We start from the raw sequence: 17,281 nt of genomic DNA, 5'->3' as shown, positions 1-17,281 counted from the left end.
CGTCCCTTCCTAGCTCGCTGACACCAGCACTTTTCCCCAAAATGGGCTCCGAGCGAGCGAGCGAGCGAGCGAGCGAGCGAGGCAGTACATATGGTGACAGAACTGGGTGTGCTGAACAGGAAGGTTACAGAAATTTCTTGACATCAGCCAAGATGTCAAAGCTAAGGCTTTGGACATCACTGGAAACAGTTTCCACCAAGATGGGCTCTGTCCCCTGGGAGACAGAGAGAGCAGGCGAGCCAGCAAGCACTCAGTTAAATGTCGTCTTAATTTGGAAAGCACAGAGGGACTTTTTTTTTTTTTAAATCAATAGTCAGCCGTTCTCCAGCACCAAGAGTGCAATGCAGTGTTCACTCAGCCCGGGGGCAGCTCCGAGATTGACAGGCAGCCTTCCCGTCTGTCACCCAATTTCAGCTTGGCAGCTCGCTGACCCTACCTCTCCTCTGACTGAAACAAGAATGAGATGGCAACGCTACCCTTGGGACTCTGGAGGGAACCAAATTCCCAAAAAAGACAGGGTGGGGGAGGAGGAAGACTCAGTATAGGATCAACTTAGCACATCATATTTACCTGCCAAGTAGGTCAGCGTTTTCTAGATCCTCCTGGGAATGGTGTATACTATGAGGGCAATACAAACATCACTCAATAAACTTGTCTGAGTCAGAGTCTCTCACTGTAGGCCTTGAACTCAAGGCAATCCTCCTGCTTCAGCATCTCGGGTGCTACGATTAAGCCACACTTAGCTATATTTTTTATTTCTTGAACAATTTCTAAGTGTCAGAAGTAGCATAATGATCATAGAGAGGAGAAAGGCATAATCATTCATCCACCCACAAAATAATTACTTAAAGCGCCTACTATGTGTAGGCTTGTTGCTGGGCACAAAGCAGACATGTTGAATACACACACCTTCGCTGAGCATCTATTAAGTCCTCTGCACTCTATCAGCAACAAAGACCTAGTGATCTGAATGGTTGTGTTCCCACCACAGCATCATGGCTTCCAGGACCTCAGAGTATCAGTACAGCTTTGCTCAAAGGTCTCAGGGCTGAGGAGCTGGTTCCATGGCTAGGCTTGGAACCCTGTGTCGCCGGCACATAAGCCTCGCTGGCCCTGCTGTGGGGCCATCTCCCTGCTCCCCTCTCACATTGTCCCTCAGGGCACTGATGAGTCATGACTAGAATTCTAATGGCAGAAGCATAGCAGTGTGGGGTCTGTCCCTGAAGCCTGTCCCCTGGGGCTGTGCTGAGACTGGCAGAGACTGAATTGAGGCCACAACGCCTGCACAGCCTGGTTTCCCCCCCCCCTCCCATAACATGTCTTATGACTTCTACCCTTCCCTCTCCCCAGGCAGAGGCTCTTCTTTCTGAGACTGGAGAGTTTGGAAATACCCCACCTCAACCTGGGTACCCAGACTGTTTGTGTTTAGCTCAGCAGGGACTGAGTGGGGTGAGAACCTCATGGCACCATCCCAGCAGACACTCGGATCCAGTCTGACCGACATGGTTGGGGAAGCAGGAGGGGCTGGGGGGACCCAAATGACTTAACAGCTGCTGGGTGAGACCCCTGAGAATGCTCGTGGTGACATTTCTCAAGGCACCCAGGAAGGCTGTGGCCTCAGTGAGAAACCCTGGTCTTACTGCAGGGCTCCCTGGAGCTCACGCTGCTGATGTGTGCGGTGAATCTATAAAAAGGGGCCATCTGGGGCAGTGCTTCCCAAACTTACTCGACCACAGAAACCTTTCTCATTTATTTATTTTTGCCATAGCGGTTAGGGTACTGCAGGGCTTCAAACTCCAAACATGGAGCCCACACCGTGCTTGGGACACTGCTCTGAGTGCTGGGATATGACCGGGTGCCCACGGCTAAGGAGCATGGTCTGTGGAAGGCATCATCGAAGGTGTCCAATAGGGGTGAGGATGGTATCATGGCAAATCTGGGTGGGAAGCAGGGAGCAGGGGGGCCACTGGGTCTTCAGGGGAAGGAAGGTGCTGGAACAGCACAGCACACACAAGTTAGGAGAGGCAGAGGCGGGCAGCAGAAGAAAATGTGAACACTTACCCCTGGAAAACCCTCCCATCTCGGAACAGACCATGCTGGCTAGGCGAGGAAACAGTCACGGGGGTGGGGGGGAGGTGGGGGGAGGGCTGGTCCTCAGTTCCTCCCACCCCCTACCCACAGCCACATTTCTGCTATTGAACTTGGGCTAATTTCCAGAAGCCAGGGAACAGATATTCACAAATTCAGTAATTGGAGTCATTAGCGTTGACTCAGAAGTCATTTTTTTTCTAAGTCTCTCTCTTGGAGAGCTTTTAAGACCCTTTAAATTGGTTAATGGAGAGTTTAGAGATGAGGATGGAGCCTTACTTTCTGCTCCCCCTGCCCATCTCCCTGGCTCTCCCCAACACACTCAAGGGCAAGAGTGAGGAGATAATCCACCAGCTGTTTTATTAAACACTCGTATATTCCTACCTGACCTTTCCCAAAAAGGACTCACAGTCTCGACTCTCTGACTCCAAGACTCCAGGTCCTAATCTCTACTGATACCCCACACCTGCAGGGTGATGATAATGTTTCCAAACACCACCACAGTGGGAACTGGGCTGGAGTCATGATGTCAGCTTCGATCTTCATTCAGGTTTCTTTTTTCTTGTTTCATTTTTGTTTTTTGCTTTTTGAGACAGGGTTTCTCTATGTAGCCTTGGCTGTCCTGGAACTCACTTTATAGACCAGGCTGGCTTTGAACTCACAGACATCCCCCTGCCACTGCCTCCTAAGTGCTGGGATTAAAGGCACTCGAATCATGCCTGGGGGTCTGGTGACTCTTTTTTTGTTTGTTTGTTTGTTTTGTTTTGTTTTTCGAGACTGGGTTTCTCTGTGTAGCTTTGGTGCCTGTCCTGGATCTCACTCTGTAGGCCAGGCTGGCCTCGAACTCACAGAGATCCACCTGGCTCTGCCTCCCAAGTGCTGGGATTAAAGGCGTGCGCCGCCGCCGCCGCCGCCGCCGCCGCCGCCGCCGCCGCCGCCGCCGCCGCCGCCACCACCACCACCCAGCCCCTGGTGACTCTTAAGGCCATAGAACTGTGGGCATCACTCTACCTTCAGGCACCTAAGCAAGGACTCAGGCCCTTTCTGCAGTGAAGTGGCTGTACCTCAGTCCTTTGAGGCAGAAAGGCACATGCTACTGTCCTTGGTCTACAATTGAGAAAATAATGTTAGAAAATCAGGTCACTGCTTCCAGGTGGCAGAGCCAGGCCAGTGGCAGAGCCAGAACCTAGGTCTTGACACGCTTCTTTATGGTGCTGGGGAGGTGCTGAAGGTTCCAGGAAAGTGAGTAGCTAACTGGCCTCTTCTCTGGGATTCAAGTTGTGATATCTCTGAGAACTCTTGGGCTCCATCTTTCAGGTAGAGGTCTGAAGAAAATTCAAACAGACACATGTAAGCATCCAGGCAACCTCTCCCTTCCACATCAAAGATGAAGATGATCATTGAGTCCATTGGGGATAAACAGGCCGAGAATGTTGCCGACACTCAGGATTTCCCAAGCATCAGCTACTCGTGGGAACACCTCCACAATTCTGTTATCTTCCGGATCTGCGCTCCATTTGACAGGATGCTTTAGGTCGATTCCCTGACCCTTTTTTTTTTTTTAAAGGTTAGTTAGTTTTGTACATAAATGCAAAAGAACTATAGGCCAATTTGCTCATTATATTTGGCATTATATAGTAAACATATTACTAAAGTAAAGCATCTTGATTTACATGCCACGTAAAATCTTGTCAACTACCAGGGGCATGCGCACATCATGGGTGCACACATCACGGGTTACTGGCAAATTATAATATGGTCTGAGCTGGGAAAACTGAGGCACAGGAACAGAGAAGGTTAGTTATTTGCTCAAAAACAAAGGCAAAGGTGACAAATAGGGTTCCTAGGGTCACTGAATGAATATTTTTGGTGTTACTTGTGAGGCTACCAAGTGGAAAAAAAGACAAATTCACTGATTAGCCACGCACCCCAAACAGGTGGGCACCTGAGTACCAGTACTGGATTGTTACTCTAGGAAGGGGTACTAATACCCAGTTTTTGCCACCCAACCTCCATCCAGTCCACCCTCTCCCTAGCCAGGGTTGCATTTTATCTCACCTTAGCCGAAACCCAGTCTCAGGAGACTCCTTTCCAAGGATGGATTAGCCCTGCTGGGGGCTCCATGGCTGGCTCCAAGATGGTTCCTTCCGCAGAGGAGGCCGAGGTTCCCAGTGCTTGAGGCATGAGGGAGGCCTGAGGCGCCTGCCAACAGGGTGTTCAGGCTACAGAGGGAGGGGCTGGAGAAAGACTTCAGTCCTGTCGTGGCCAGGTGGCCGGGCCCTGGGGCTACAAGAGAGGTGACAGCAATGTTTGTCCGTGCAGTTCTCCCACAGGATCTTTAAGTCAGGGTCTCTACAAAGTCCCGGAACTCACTATGTAGGCTACACTGGTCTCAAACTCAGATCCCCCTGCCTCTGCTGCAAGTTGCCGGGATTAAAGGCGTGGGCCGCCACACCTGGCAGAGCAGGACTTCTTAAAGGCGCTGGCTCTCCCCTGGCATTGCTCGTGGGGCCCAGCCCCAGTGACTCAGGAGTGAGTGGGGCTCTCATAGCCTAGAACGGTACCTCAGTCAGCCTCAAGACACTGGCTCTCCCAAAAAACCATGACAGCAGCCATCACGTCCTGGTTTACTGGATACTTACCGTATGCTAGACTCTGCTCTGCTTTATTTTCAAAGGCGCTGTCTGGCTGTGTTACCCAAGCCAACCCGGGAATGCACGCCTTAGCATCGCAAAGGTTGCGACTCCTGGCAGGCACCACCAGGGCTGCCTGTGCTAAGGACTTAAGCTGTACCGCTCCTCTGACTGTCAGAGGAGACGCCAAGGCTGAAAGGCGCGGAGCCCAGGTCAGTGACAGCAGAGGTCAAGACACGATGACCTTGCTCTGAAAGCTGGACTTCTAACTGCCAGGACGGACCAGGGGACCGGGGGCTGCCGCCCTTTGTCGTCACAGGGCACTAGCTTGGAAGGAACCAGGCCTTGGCTTGCATTACCTGCCGCCTCCACGTTAAAGAGGGTCCGAAGCCTCTCCCGGGCGGGTTCGTTCCCCAGAGCTGCTGACTGCTGGTAGCACTTCACAGCCTCGCCCAGATTCCTCCGGACGCCCAGGCCCCGCTCGTAGCATATTCCCAAGTGGAATCTGCTCTGAGAGTCCTAAAGGAGAAGACAGACAAACGGAAGAACTGGAATGCGTAGCCAGGAGTGAGGTGGAGTCAGGTGGGTATGCTGAGCCTTCATCCGCGCGGTCGGCCACATTCCAAGCCCCTCAGCTGTGAAATGCCCAGTGCTTGCCGAGGAGTTAGGTCCCTCTGCCTGGGGAGATGCCACCCCACCGTTATGAAAGCTTCTCTTGCTGGGACTGTCTGAAAAACAACTGCCGAAGGGTTTGGCCCTAGATGGGAAGGACACGGGGAGGTGAGCTTTGGCCTCTGACAGAAGGCCGGAGTACAAAGTATTCCCAAAGATGGGTCCGCCTTCCTGACTCCACCTGAGAGGACTGTAAAACAGAAACCACAGCACAAGCGTGTCTTCTTCAGGGGCTCTGCCCCTGGCCTGCAGCTCTGGGCTCTGTGTCCTCACTGATGCAGCGCTCCTCTGTGAGACGGAACAAGCAGGCGTGAGAGCCTGGCTTGCAGGCTAGCCTTCCTGGCTTCCAAGCCAGGTGCCTCAGTCTCCTCACCTAGGGAACAGGGGTAACAGAAGCACTCCTTGTTTAGGATGTCTGCATGAAAGGTGCTCAGGACAGTGCCGCTAGTGTCAGACTCCCCTCCAGCCTCTCACACCACTGAGCTCTCCTCCCTTACTGGAGACCTCTTATCATATTTAATCCCTCAATTAAAAAAAAATTCTATCGACTCCCAACCATGGTCATGGTCCCATTGCTCCTTTATGCGCCACACGTTTCTGCTACATACTCTTTTCCCTTTTTTTTTTTTTTTATATATATATATTTCAGGGCTGAGGACAGAACCCAGGGCCTTGCACTTGCTAGGTAAGCGCTCTACCACTGACTCTGTTCCCTCTTAGGTGACGTGAAGGCCAGTCTGTCATGAATGCAGCAGACTTGGAGCTGCAGCAGGGCAGACATGAGACCTGACGACACCACTCCGTCCAAGCCCCTAGGCACCAACCCAGTTCCCGAAAGGTTCAAGAGTGGAAGGGCTATGTCCCCACACAGTGCTCCAGTGTCCTACACGGGGAAGTGACACTGTGCACACTGCCTGCTCCAATCCAGGGTTCCGGACCCTTCCAGGTACAACGGGAATCCAGTGAACCACAGATCACCGTGGCATTTCACAGTGATAAAGAGCTCTGAGATTGTCTACACGCAAAACAGCTTTTTTTCACTTAGTGCTCCTGAGGTCCAGGTAACCATTCCCCTGGCATTCCTCATCAACATCCCAGGGAACCAATTCTCCGTGGAACGAACTGGGCTATGCCACTTGAATGCCAACACCCAGGTCAGACAACCCAGTTTGCCTCTCTCACGGGTCTGACTTCCCAGGCCACCACAATGACTGGCCACGGGTACAGCTTAGAGAGGTCGCACACCTGTCGCCTTGGTCTGATGCTCCCACTAACCCTGTGAAGCAGCAGACAGTTAAAGTGGGGATTGTTATGCTTGTTTTAAAGGTGACGAGACAGGTCTGAATCAAGAAGTGATGGCCCGATGTGTGGTGAATGTGTAGCAAGCAACAGGCTGGGTGGCTGGTAGAGAGGAGCCCTGCTGTGCCACACTTCACAATGTCCGAGCAAGTATTTCCACTTCAGCCTAGCGGTATCCCCACCTTTAAGCTCAGCATCCCAGTGGCCCTGTCCAAGGTCACACAGTGGGAGCCATGACTTGGCTAGCCCAAGGCTCCTGGAAAATATATCTTGAGCCCAGAGCTCAGAACCAGTTCCCAATTCCTTTTCTTATCAGACCTGATCCCCGACATGCACAGACCAGAGATCTCACACGCACCCCGTTGCTGGCTGCCAGCCATAGGTATTTCACGGCTCTCTGCTCATCCAGGTGTGGCTCCTTGGTGAAAAGCACCCCAAGGAACGCTTGGGCCTGTCAGGGAGGAAGGAAATGGGCATCTTAGTCACTTCCAGGCTCTGCATACCCCACTGAGAATAGACCCCGCCGCCGCCGCCGCCGCCGCCGGTACTCACCTCGGTCAAGCCAGAGTCTGCAGCCTGCTTCAGCATAGACACCGCCCTCTGGCCCTCAGGGTCTGACAAAGAGCCTGAACTTTGCAACAAGCACCGGGCATAGCGATACCGAGCCAGGCTGTGGCCCTGGGTGGCGGCCAGGCGGTAAAAGAGGATCGCCTGGGGAAACGAGAAACAATCAGTCTGCAGGTAATTTGCCTCTTCCTTTGCATGAAAATTTAAAAATCATTCAAATAAATACATAATCATTATAGGTTAGTCAAGTAAATGCTGTTAAGTCAAATTTAAAATCAGAAACCCAAAATACAAATGGAAAACCCCAAGATATCCTGCCTCCTAAAGAGCATTAGGACTTTTTTTTTTTTTTGATCCATTGTCTTTTTTTGTTTTTTTTTTTTAAAAAAGATTTATTTATTTATTATGTATGCAGTGTTCTGTTTGTATGTGTGTCTGCACACCAGAAGAGAGCACCAGATCTCATTACAGATGGTTGTGAGCCACCATGTGGTTGCTGGTAATTGAACTCAGGACCTCTGGAAAAGCAGTCAGTGCTCTTAACCTCTGAGCCATCTCTCCAGCCCCGATCCATTGTCTTTTTGAGAGGAGTCTTGATATAGAGTTCCTGCAGCCTGTTACTACCTATATAGCCCAGATTGGCCTCAAATGTGTAAAAATCCTTCTGCCTCAGCCTCTAGCGTGATGGAATTATAGGTGTGTGTTACCATGTTCAATTCAGATCATTCTTTGTAAAAATTTAGTGTATAGGCTTCCAAGTCGTCCCCCCCATGGATATATTATTATACACACTGCACACACTGTGTATACATTTACATATGTATGTTTGTGTGTACATGTGTATACATTATGTATTTTTATTTTATTGTTTTTATTTTGTATACATGGGTGTTTCGCCTGCATGTATGTCTGTGCACCACATGTGTGCAGTGCCTGTGGAGGCCAGAAAGGATGTCCGACCCCCTGGAACTGGAGTTATAGGTGGTTGTGAGCCACCATGTGGGTACTGGGAATTGAACCCAGGTCTTCTGAAAGAGCAGCTAGTCCACTTACTGCTGAGCCATCTCTCCAGCCCTACCCATTATATTTATGTATGAATACACACTCATACAGTGGAAGAGACATAAGATTATAGCATTAATATCTCCCCTGTCAATACAGCTCTGATATGTCATTGTTAAGGCCCCGTAGACATAAAGGAACAAGTTGATTTCCCCTTTCCTTTCACATACGGCTCAACAACATATTTTACACATGACACCCTTGCATACTTACCCTTTTATCTTAAAATTAATCTATTTATCAAGGTATAATCTAGGCTCTGAGAGTACAGTGCAAAGAAAGCAAAATGCCTGCCCTGCCTGAGTTTGGAGTACATTAATTTAGGATTACTTTGGAATCACAGTTGGGCTCCAGTGAAGCCGGGGCAGAAGATGAACTATTAGTCCCTCTGTTTACTACTCATTTCTGAGCTCCCTGGCTCTGGGGATGGGACAGTACCTTGCTGAGGTCCCTAGGGGTGCCTCTGCCATGCTCGAGACACAAGCCCACATTGTACTGCGCTTTGCTGTAGCCACGGTCTGCGGCTTTCTGGAAGTAAGAGAAGGCTGCTGTGTAGTTCCCTGTCTTCATGTTCTCTGTCCCTGTAGAAAGCATGGAGCACAAACACATTCCCACTGTGACCTTCCACATGCTCAAGCAGACCCTCAGGTTGCTCATCTCCTCCCAGAATCCCTCTTTGTCTTGTGCTGATACAGGTGTGCTGCATTTACTTCTCAGCTGGCTCACTGGTGCCAGAGACATGGATGGGGGTGGGGGTCGGAGGTTTGCTGCCAGAGATGGGGTGACTGTGCTTGCTTATTGGCTAATAGTTCTGGTTGCCCTTTGGGAACAACCCTTCCCCTGGGCTGTCAATCACAGGCCTGTGCTCTTCCCCACCACGGAGACTTTGTCAGGAGCGTGAATCTTAATCAGGTTGAGAAGATTCTCATGAGGAAAAAGAACTCTTATGTGCTCTGACAGCAGCAACCTTGAGACACTATCACGGCTGGCCCCTGGGTCTCTGGAGCTTCATGATCTCCATTCCCCCTGAGGCTCGACAGGTCAAGAGATCCCAGAGATTCTTTGGTTTATGTCAGCTAGACAGGGTTTCCACTGCACACAGGCGATCTTGCTCAGCTAGTCTAATGGGTCAAGGAGGAAGCCCTAGCAGAAGACAGCCAATGCCTGGCTGACATCAAACTCCAAAGCCAGGGCCCAGTGCTTTGCCCCGGCACTAAGGAAACAGGAACTGCACAGGCAGGACTAACTTTGCCAGTTTTCATCTCTGCTCAAACTGGCTCCTGCCTGAAGCCCTGGGTTCCGCCTCCATCACCAGGTCCCCCATTGTTTCTCCTCTAGAACCTTCAGACCACACTTGGGGTTTCAACTCTTTTGAGCACTTTCCTAATATACCAAACCTTTGTCTATGGACACAGCTGGTACAAAAGAATAAGCCCCGTCTCCTCAATTATACTGTAAAATCCTCGAGGCAGGCAGAACAAGAACGGAGAAGTAATTTTGCATGGGATGAAAATTCTACATAAATGCAAAATATGATTATAGCTTGTGCTGTCTTTGTGCTCTGCCACAGGGCTCAGCACTTGCTGAATAAATGAATATATGAATGGGGGAGCGGGCAGGAGGGCTCTGAGAAGAGTCTGCCCTCAAAATCACCCACAAAAACCACATTCCATTCTGCAAGCAGAGTTAGACTCACGGCCCTGCCTCCTGAAAATCCACTGTCCAGAGTTCACTGAGTCCTCTGTCCTCGGGAAGGAGATGCGATGGGCAGATGCGCCCACCACTCACCAGCAGCCTGGATTCCTCTCCTCCTCTGTCTCTGCTGTCTCTAACCACAGCTAAGCCTCATCACATCCTCCTAGTTCTCAGCAAGTCTTCCTGCTGGGCGCACGTCCCCCTTCCGGCCCCCCTCAATCCATGCTGGTCTGTAAACAGCCACCCAGATCTTTGGAAGAGTAAGTCAGATCACATGACCATCCTCTTCCTGTCTCACGTAGGAAATCCCTGCTCTCTTTCTGGGCTCACAGGGCCGTCCGTACCTGAGCTGGCTCCTGGCTGTTTCTCTGACTTCATCCTTCTGTCCTTTCTGTGACCGCTAAGTCCCAGCCACAGTCCCCTCTCCTTTGTCCCTTAACTAGTAAAGCTCGGTGCGGTGCTGCCACAGCACCTTTGCTCTGGCTCCTCCCCCTGCTGGAGAGCTCTTTCTCCAGATGGGAACAAAAACAGCTTGCCTTTGTCAGTCAGGTTTAGCTCAAGGGTCTCCCTTCCGGCATATTTCTACATGAGAAGTTGTTCCTTGCCCAAGTTAGTGAGACATCCCCTTGTTCAATGTCTTCATAACATTTATCATCTGAAATTCTGTTTGTTCATTTGTTTTTTGAGACAGGGTTTCTCTTGGCTGTCCTGGAATTTGCTCTGTAGACCAGGCTGGCCTTGAACTCAGAGATCTGCCTGCCTCTACCTCCTGAGTGCACCACTGTATCTGGCCAGTTTACTGTTTACTATCCTTCAATTCCCATGTGAACACCATGGGAGCAAAGAACCACCGTATCTCCAGGACACAGAGCAGGCACTAGCAAAGGTGAACATTCAGTAAATATGCTCTGAATGAACTCCAGCCTCTCACCCACACAGCTACGAGGCCCCAGAAAGTGCTGCTGGGAACCCAGGGTTCCATCTTAGATGGCTCGAGACAAGAGCCAAGTCACCGCAGACCCAGGACAAATAGCCAGGTCATGTGGAGTTCCCAGACTTGATAAGGGTTCTTTCCTTCCCATTATGCACTTGGGGCCCGCTGCAAATGGCAGGAGCCTGCTCTTTGCTAAGCGTGGCAGAGAATGCTGGGTGTCCTCTAAAATTTCCTAATGCCTACACAGGACAGGACTGTCAAAGAAGCACATGGCCATTTAGCTGAAGACTACATTTCTCAGCCTCCTCTATAACAGATGGCCATAAGCCTACTTTGTGGCTTACGTACCTCTATAAAGGGCAACTTCAAGGTCATGCCCTTGAAGGAAAGCAGTGGTCCTCTAGCTGGCTGAGTCTCTCCTCCCAGCTGCCAAGAACATACACAGGAAGGCAGGAGCTGGAATGACTAATACTGAACTCAAGATGAGAGCTGGCTTTAAGACTGGCTGAACGTATAAGAGTTAAGGATGGATCCTGGACCCCTCTGCACCACGAAGCCACATCTGGTCTACCTACCTGGGAGAAGATAAACACTCTCTACTCTGACTGTATTCCACCCACCCCACTCCCTTTCGCCATCCCCCTGCCTTGAGGAGGGGAACCAGGTACCCAGGAAGTTGAAAGCGATGGCAACGCTGAGCTGAATGAGTTCCTGGATGGAAGACACAGCCTCCTCTAGGGGAAGAGCCTTGGGCTTGTCTTGTTCCTGGGGAAGACACAGAAGGAGCATCATGGGATGGTTCACTTGGATCTCCACCAGCCCCAAGAGTGGAGTGGGTACCCAGGGTACCAAACCTGGACCGTACATTTTTTTCTCCAGGAGGGCAGGCCTCGGTTGCCTTTGCCTGGGATGTGACGTCCCCGCTGGCATGCAGGAAGTCAAAGTCACCGAGCTCTGCAAGGGAAAGGCCAACACTCGGCAGTCAGGGAGAGGAGAAGGATATGACTTCTCCCTTCCTTTCTCTCCCAGTCTGCCCTATCTACGTCAGTAACTCAGTAACTCCAGAAAGCAAGAGGCCTCATAGGGGTGACAGCTGGACACACAGAAAACAGAAGTCCACCCACCAGCCCCTCCCCCTCCTGTGGGGTGTCAGGTCCACCCACCAGCCCCTCCCCCTCCTGTGGGTGTTAGGTCCATCCACCCCTCCCCCTCCTGTGGGTGTTAGGTCCATCCACCCCCTCCCCCTCCTGTGGGTGTCAGGTCCATCCACCCCCTCCCCCTCCTGTGGGTGTCAGGTCCATCCACCCCTCCCCCTCCTGTGGGTGTTAGGTCCATCCACCCCCTCCCCCTCCTGTGGGTGTCAGGTCCATCCACCCCCTCCCCCTCCTGTGGGTGTCAGGTCCATCCACCCCCTCCCCCTCCTGTGGGTGTCAGGTCCATCCACCCCCTCCCCCTCCTGTGGGTGTCAGGTCCATCCACCCCCTCCCCCTCCTGTGGGTGTTAGGTCCATCCACCCCCTCCCCCTCCTGTGGGTGTCAGGTCCATCCACCCCCTCCCCCTCCTGTGGGTGTTAGATCCATCCACCCCTCCCCCTCCTTTAGATACTAGGTGAGGTCCCACCTTCTTCAGGTAGGTTCAGAAGGCCAGCTCTCAGGGAGCAGTCTGAAGGACAGGACGGGGGCTGAGCTGAGGGCTCTTTCTGGCCCAGCCTTGGTTCCCTGAGGCCAGTGTACGTAGGAGCTGGGTGGTCAGGCCTGGGAAGAACGTGCCTCCGAAGTGCTGGAGAGAGCCAGCAAGGTCAGGTGAGAAAGAAGGGGATCAGCTCTTTGGGGGCTGGGAGCACTTGCCAGGCAGTCCTCCCCGAGGTTTGGGGAGGCCAGAGGAAGAACTGTGAAACTCCTGAGACACCTCCCTCCCACGGTTCCTCTTCTACTCCCTTTGCTGTCCTTCCTCTACAGCAGCGGTTCTCAACCTGGGGGTCACGACCCCTGTGGGTGGCTTACGACCATCGGGAAACGCAGATATCTACATTACGATTCACAACAGTAGCAAAACTACAGTGAGGAAGGAGCAACATAAACATTTTATGGTTGGGGGTCCCCACAACATGAGGAACTGTGTTAAGCAGCTGTAGCATGAGGAAGGTTGAGAACCACTGCTCTACAGGGATCCAGACTTACGCTGACCTCCCACCCTGAGCAGAAATCACCTGAACTCTCCCAGGGCCAGGGAGTGCCCACCTCAGTCACTACTGTAGCCCAGCACCCAGCTTTCTGCTTAATGCTGACACAAGAACTAATACTGCAGCTGACAATGACCAAGCGCATACTATGTGTTAGGTGCTGTGCTAAGTCCTTGACACATTAACTAATTTGGTCTTCCCAAGGAACCCCATTATTATTATTATTATCATCCCATTTCACAGATAAAGAAACTGAGGCATGGGGAGACTACAACTGATTTCTTCAGGGAACACAAGAGTGGTTAGGAAGCAGTAGTTGAGGGGTTGGGGCTCTTAAAGTCTGACTCCAGAGCTTTGATCACGTGGCTCTATGTTTTCTGCACACAGCCCAGAATACACTCAATAGTTTCAGTTACTGACGAGTGACTGACTGCAGGACTGAACCTAACTGGTTGGGGAGTGGGCAGGAAGCCACACCCAGGGTCTAAAGTAGCCTAGGTGTGGGGGCTTCCTCTCTGGGAGGTGACAGAAGGACACTGCGGAGCACTGAGGGCAGGCAGGGCCCACACCCAGTGTGGACAGCCCTTCCCCACACTCTTCTTCCTCCGCCTTCAGATAGGAAAGGCCAGGGGCTGCCGATGGCTCTTTTCCTGAGGTGGGGCCAGAGACACTTCCTGGCCCAGAGACACTCCCAGCCTGCCCCTGCTGCCCCTTGCAGATCGAGAACTCACAGGAGTGTGGGTGCCACCAGGAAGAGTGGAGGAAGCGGTACAGGGGATCGCGCCAAGGGCAGCGGTCGGCTGGCTGAGGCCCTGCTACCAGGGGTGCGTGGAAGTGGATCTGCCTCGCCAGGTGTAAGGCCAGCACGGCCAGAGTGCCCTGGGAAAGAAAGCAGCATGTCAGGAACCCAGCCCCCACCTGTCAATCATCACCTGCCGGAAGCCCTTCCTTCCGGACTAACTGGGGCAGCTCCGCACCACGTACTTCCACAGCACTTGAACCCGGCCTTGGCTGTTCTGTAATCCTTTTCCATCATTCACTTAGGGTCTGTCACTCCCTTTTAGTCCGCAAGCAGGACACAGGCAGGGCCCATGGACCATGCACATTCTGATATCCCTGGAGCCCAGGGCAGTGTTACATGAGACTGGGTGCCTCAAAAATGCACGCTGAATGCATGTGCCAGCAAGTGACAGAATAAAAGGGTCTAAGCAGGCAAGAAGATGCTGCGGTAAGTTGGAGCTTAGCCTAAAATACAGGGACAAGTCAGAGTCCCCAACCAACCACAGGAGTGCACACGTACAAGTGGAAGTTTGAAAAGGTGTCACAGAACAGCTGAGCTAGCTCCTATCCCAGGAGCTGCTTGCTCACCCCATCATCCCGTGCTGGAGACACCCCAACACTTGTTTGTTGCAACAGGAACTATGCCCAATAGCAAGTTAAGACAGACAGCGCCTGTGCCCTCCTCATGACATTGCGTTAAAAGAGACAAAACCTAAACTCACTGAGAAACAAACACAAGAACCTAGCGATTATGCAGAACACCAAGAGGAAAACAGATCAGAGGGTTACAAAGAGCCTGAGAGGAAAGAGGGCTGGGGTGACGACTGGGCTGCAGCCAGAAGGAAGAAAGACGAGGCGCCATCACTAGGAAGGTAAGGTGAACGGGGTTGGAGGGAGTTTGTGTGCAGGCCCTTCCACATGGGTCATGGCGACAGAACCTAGAGATGACAACAGGCCCTTGGCATCTAGATCCAGGTCCCTCAGGGAATCCATGTAGTACTGACCTAGGGCTCAGCTCTGTGACAAAAGAGCAACATATTCCCTTCTCTGTGGTATGATCTGCCTCCAGTCCACAGAAATCCAGACAGCCATGTCTATGTCATGGAGACAGCACAAGTTCAGCTCTGCTGATGACACCAAATTACAGGTTTAAAAGAAAAAAAAAATAAATGTGGCCGGGTGGTGGTGGCACACGTCTTTAATCCTATTACACAAGAGGCAGAGTTGGAGACCAGCCTGGTCTACAGAGCAAGTTCCAGGACAGCCAAGGCTACACAGAGAAATGCTACCTTGAAAAACAAAAACAAAAACAAACAAACAAACAAACAAACAAAGCAAAGCTCAGAGGGGTCAAGCCACTTGCCTACTGTACCAAGCATGAAGTACCTGGTTGGGATGTGGCAGACCCAAGAGTGATATATGCATCCATTTCAACAGCCAGAATCTCTACATGGAACACTGCCCGTGGGGTCAAGATTCTGCCCTATGACACCTAATGTTTGTGATGCATCCCTGACCTTAGAGATCGGTTCGACAAATATTTACTGAGCAAATATTAGGCATTGGGCTCTGAATTAGGTGTTTCTACAAGATATCCTAGGTGAAGCAACCATGTGGTACAGCTTGAATGTCAGGCCAGCAAAATCTGGTTGCTCTACTTAAGAACCATGTGACTTCAGGTATATTACTGATATTCAAAGACTGAGTGTCCTTGTCTAGGAAATGAAGGTTAAATTCCCCTTGCAAGACTTTTGCAAATATTAAACAAGATAATGTGTGCATAAGAGTTCATGTTGGTAAGTCATACTGTCCATCAATTTATTATCATTTATGCTAAGCTCCATGAAGGCAAGAATTATGATTTGCTTGTTCTCTGCTCTGTCCCTAGTGCTTAGCTCAAATGTGTTAAATAAATAAAACCAAATGGAGAAGAATAAATGCATGGCAGAGGCTGGAGGGATGGCAATGTTTCCATGAACATGCTCAGGGTCGAAGACCTCACCATGTAGATATGATCTTGCCCTTGTTTCTAGACTAGGATGTTCTCCCATGCAAGATCATTCTCCTCTATGCTGAAGGTACAGGACAGGGCTGGGGAAGCCTTACCCATGAGACGGCATCCCGAAGAGTGTTTGGGGAGACGGGAGCAGACATCCAGTGGAAGGCATCTTTCCACCCACGGCACTTTGGGTCTCCATTTCTCCTTGGACCATAGGAGCCTGACCTAAATTACAATTAGAGGCTGTTAAGTTCTGTACAAAATGGGAGCAGGAGGCCACATGTGACAGAATGTTAAGTCTCTCTCACCTGTCAAGGCCGGGTTTAGGAAGCAGTGGGGTAGTGAAGGTTGTCTGAGGCCCATCTGAACTGGTGGGCCTGGGTGGTACTCCTAGGCAGCCAGGTCCCAGCAGGCGGGGAAGAACTGTGGGAGCAAGAAGGATCAGTCACACCAACAGCCATGGGCTGAAATAAAGATGGCCTCAACAATCTTCCTTCTAATCTGTGAGGGAGCCCTACCCCAGGAACCCAGGAATCACTGACATCTATCTGTGCAGTGGTTTTGTTTTTCTGGTGCTCAGGATGGAACTCGGGACCTCCAGCATTCTAGTCATGCTCTCTACTATTGAGAACCTTGCAGAGGTTCTTAAACTAGGGTGCAAGACAGAAATCTTTAGAGAGTAGTAGGATTCCCAACGTACCACCCCCAAAACTAATAAAGTCAGACCCCTCAGAATGAAGCAGGTTTATTTTTGAAAAGATTCTCGCGGAGTTCCAACACTCTCCTATGAGTGGCAGCTTCTGTTCTAGAACCATAAATCCACAGACGCACATTCTCACTATACTGAGCACGAGTCTCTCAATTCCTCCTCTTTCATTGGCTTTCTTTTGTTGACTCCGCCCCTTCTAGAGCTCCGCCCACCTCCTTGGCTTTAAGCTCCACCTTCTCCCCACTCTGCCCTACCAGGTCTCAAATTCCAAGGGCTCCCGACTCGCCCCCTACGCTCCGCCCTCCCTGCCCCTAGCCCCGCCTACGGCCGCCCTGGCTGTCTTCCCGCGGAGCGCGGAGCGTTGCAGTTCCGAGGCCATGGCCTGCTGGAACTCGCCTTGCAGATGACCCTTACCTCGCCCCAGGAGCCCTGTCAGGCGCCACATGTCGTGGCCGGCACCATAGAGAGCTCGCAGCCCAGAGAGCAAGGCCGAAGGACCGGACAGGGTCCAGCGCGGCCGCTGCGCAGTCCCCAGAGGCCGAGTCCCCAGCCAGCCAATCAGCAAGGAGCCCTGCCGGAAGGACGGTGCTCTCGGGAGGAAGTGGTGGGAGGGGCGGGCTTGGCGCTGGCGGGGTGAGATCGACAAGGACGCGATGTGGGG

At 51.6% G+C, this 17,281-nt stretch overlaps 1 protein-coding gene across 1 annotated transcript; it reads right to left on the bottom strand.

Annotated features, from left to right (window-relative positions):
* Positions 1–2,423: 2,423 nt before the first annotated feature.
* Dele1 (DAP3 binding cell death enhancer 1) lies at positions 2,424–17,194 on the bottom strand. The gene is made up of 13 exons (XM_076555075.1): positions 17,035–17,194; positions 16,220–16,334; positions 16,019–16,136; positions 13,864–14,011; positions 12,571–12,729; positions 11,816–11,904; positions 11,619–11,715; positions 8,760–8,902; positions 7,245–7,403; positions 7,051–7,143; positions 5,081–5,240; positions 4,147–4,374; positions 2,424–3,413 (listed from the first exon to the last, which is right to left on the bottom strand). Exons 1-12 carry the CDS (start codon positions 17,063–17,065, stop codon positions 4,148–4,150), a joined length of 1,539 nt encoding a protein of 512 aa, XP_076411190.1. The 5' UTR covers positions 17,066–17,194; the 3' UTR covers positions 2,424–3,413; position 4,147.
* Between the last annotated feature and the right edge of the window lie 87 nt (positions 17,195–17,281).

This window comes from Peromyscus maniculatus, chromosome 19 (assembly GCF_049852395.1).
Source record: "Peromyscus maniculatus bairdii isolate BWxNUB_F1_BW_parent chromosome 19, HU_Pman_BW_mat_3.1, whole genome shotgun sequence".
Taxonomy (NCBI): domain Eukaryota; kingdom Metazoa; phylum Chordata; class Mammalia; order Rodentia; family Cricetidae; genus Peromyscus; species Peromyscus maniculatus.
Note: the sequence above shows the minus strand (reverse complement) of the source record. Positions and strands in the feature narration are given on the sequence as shown.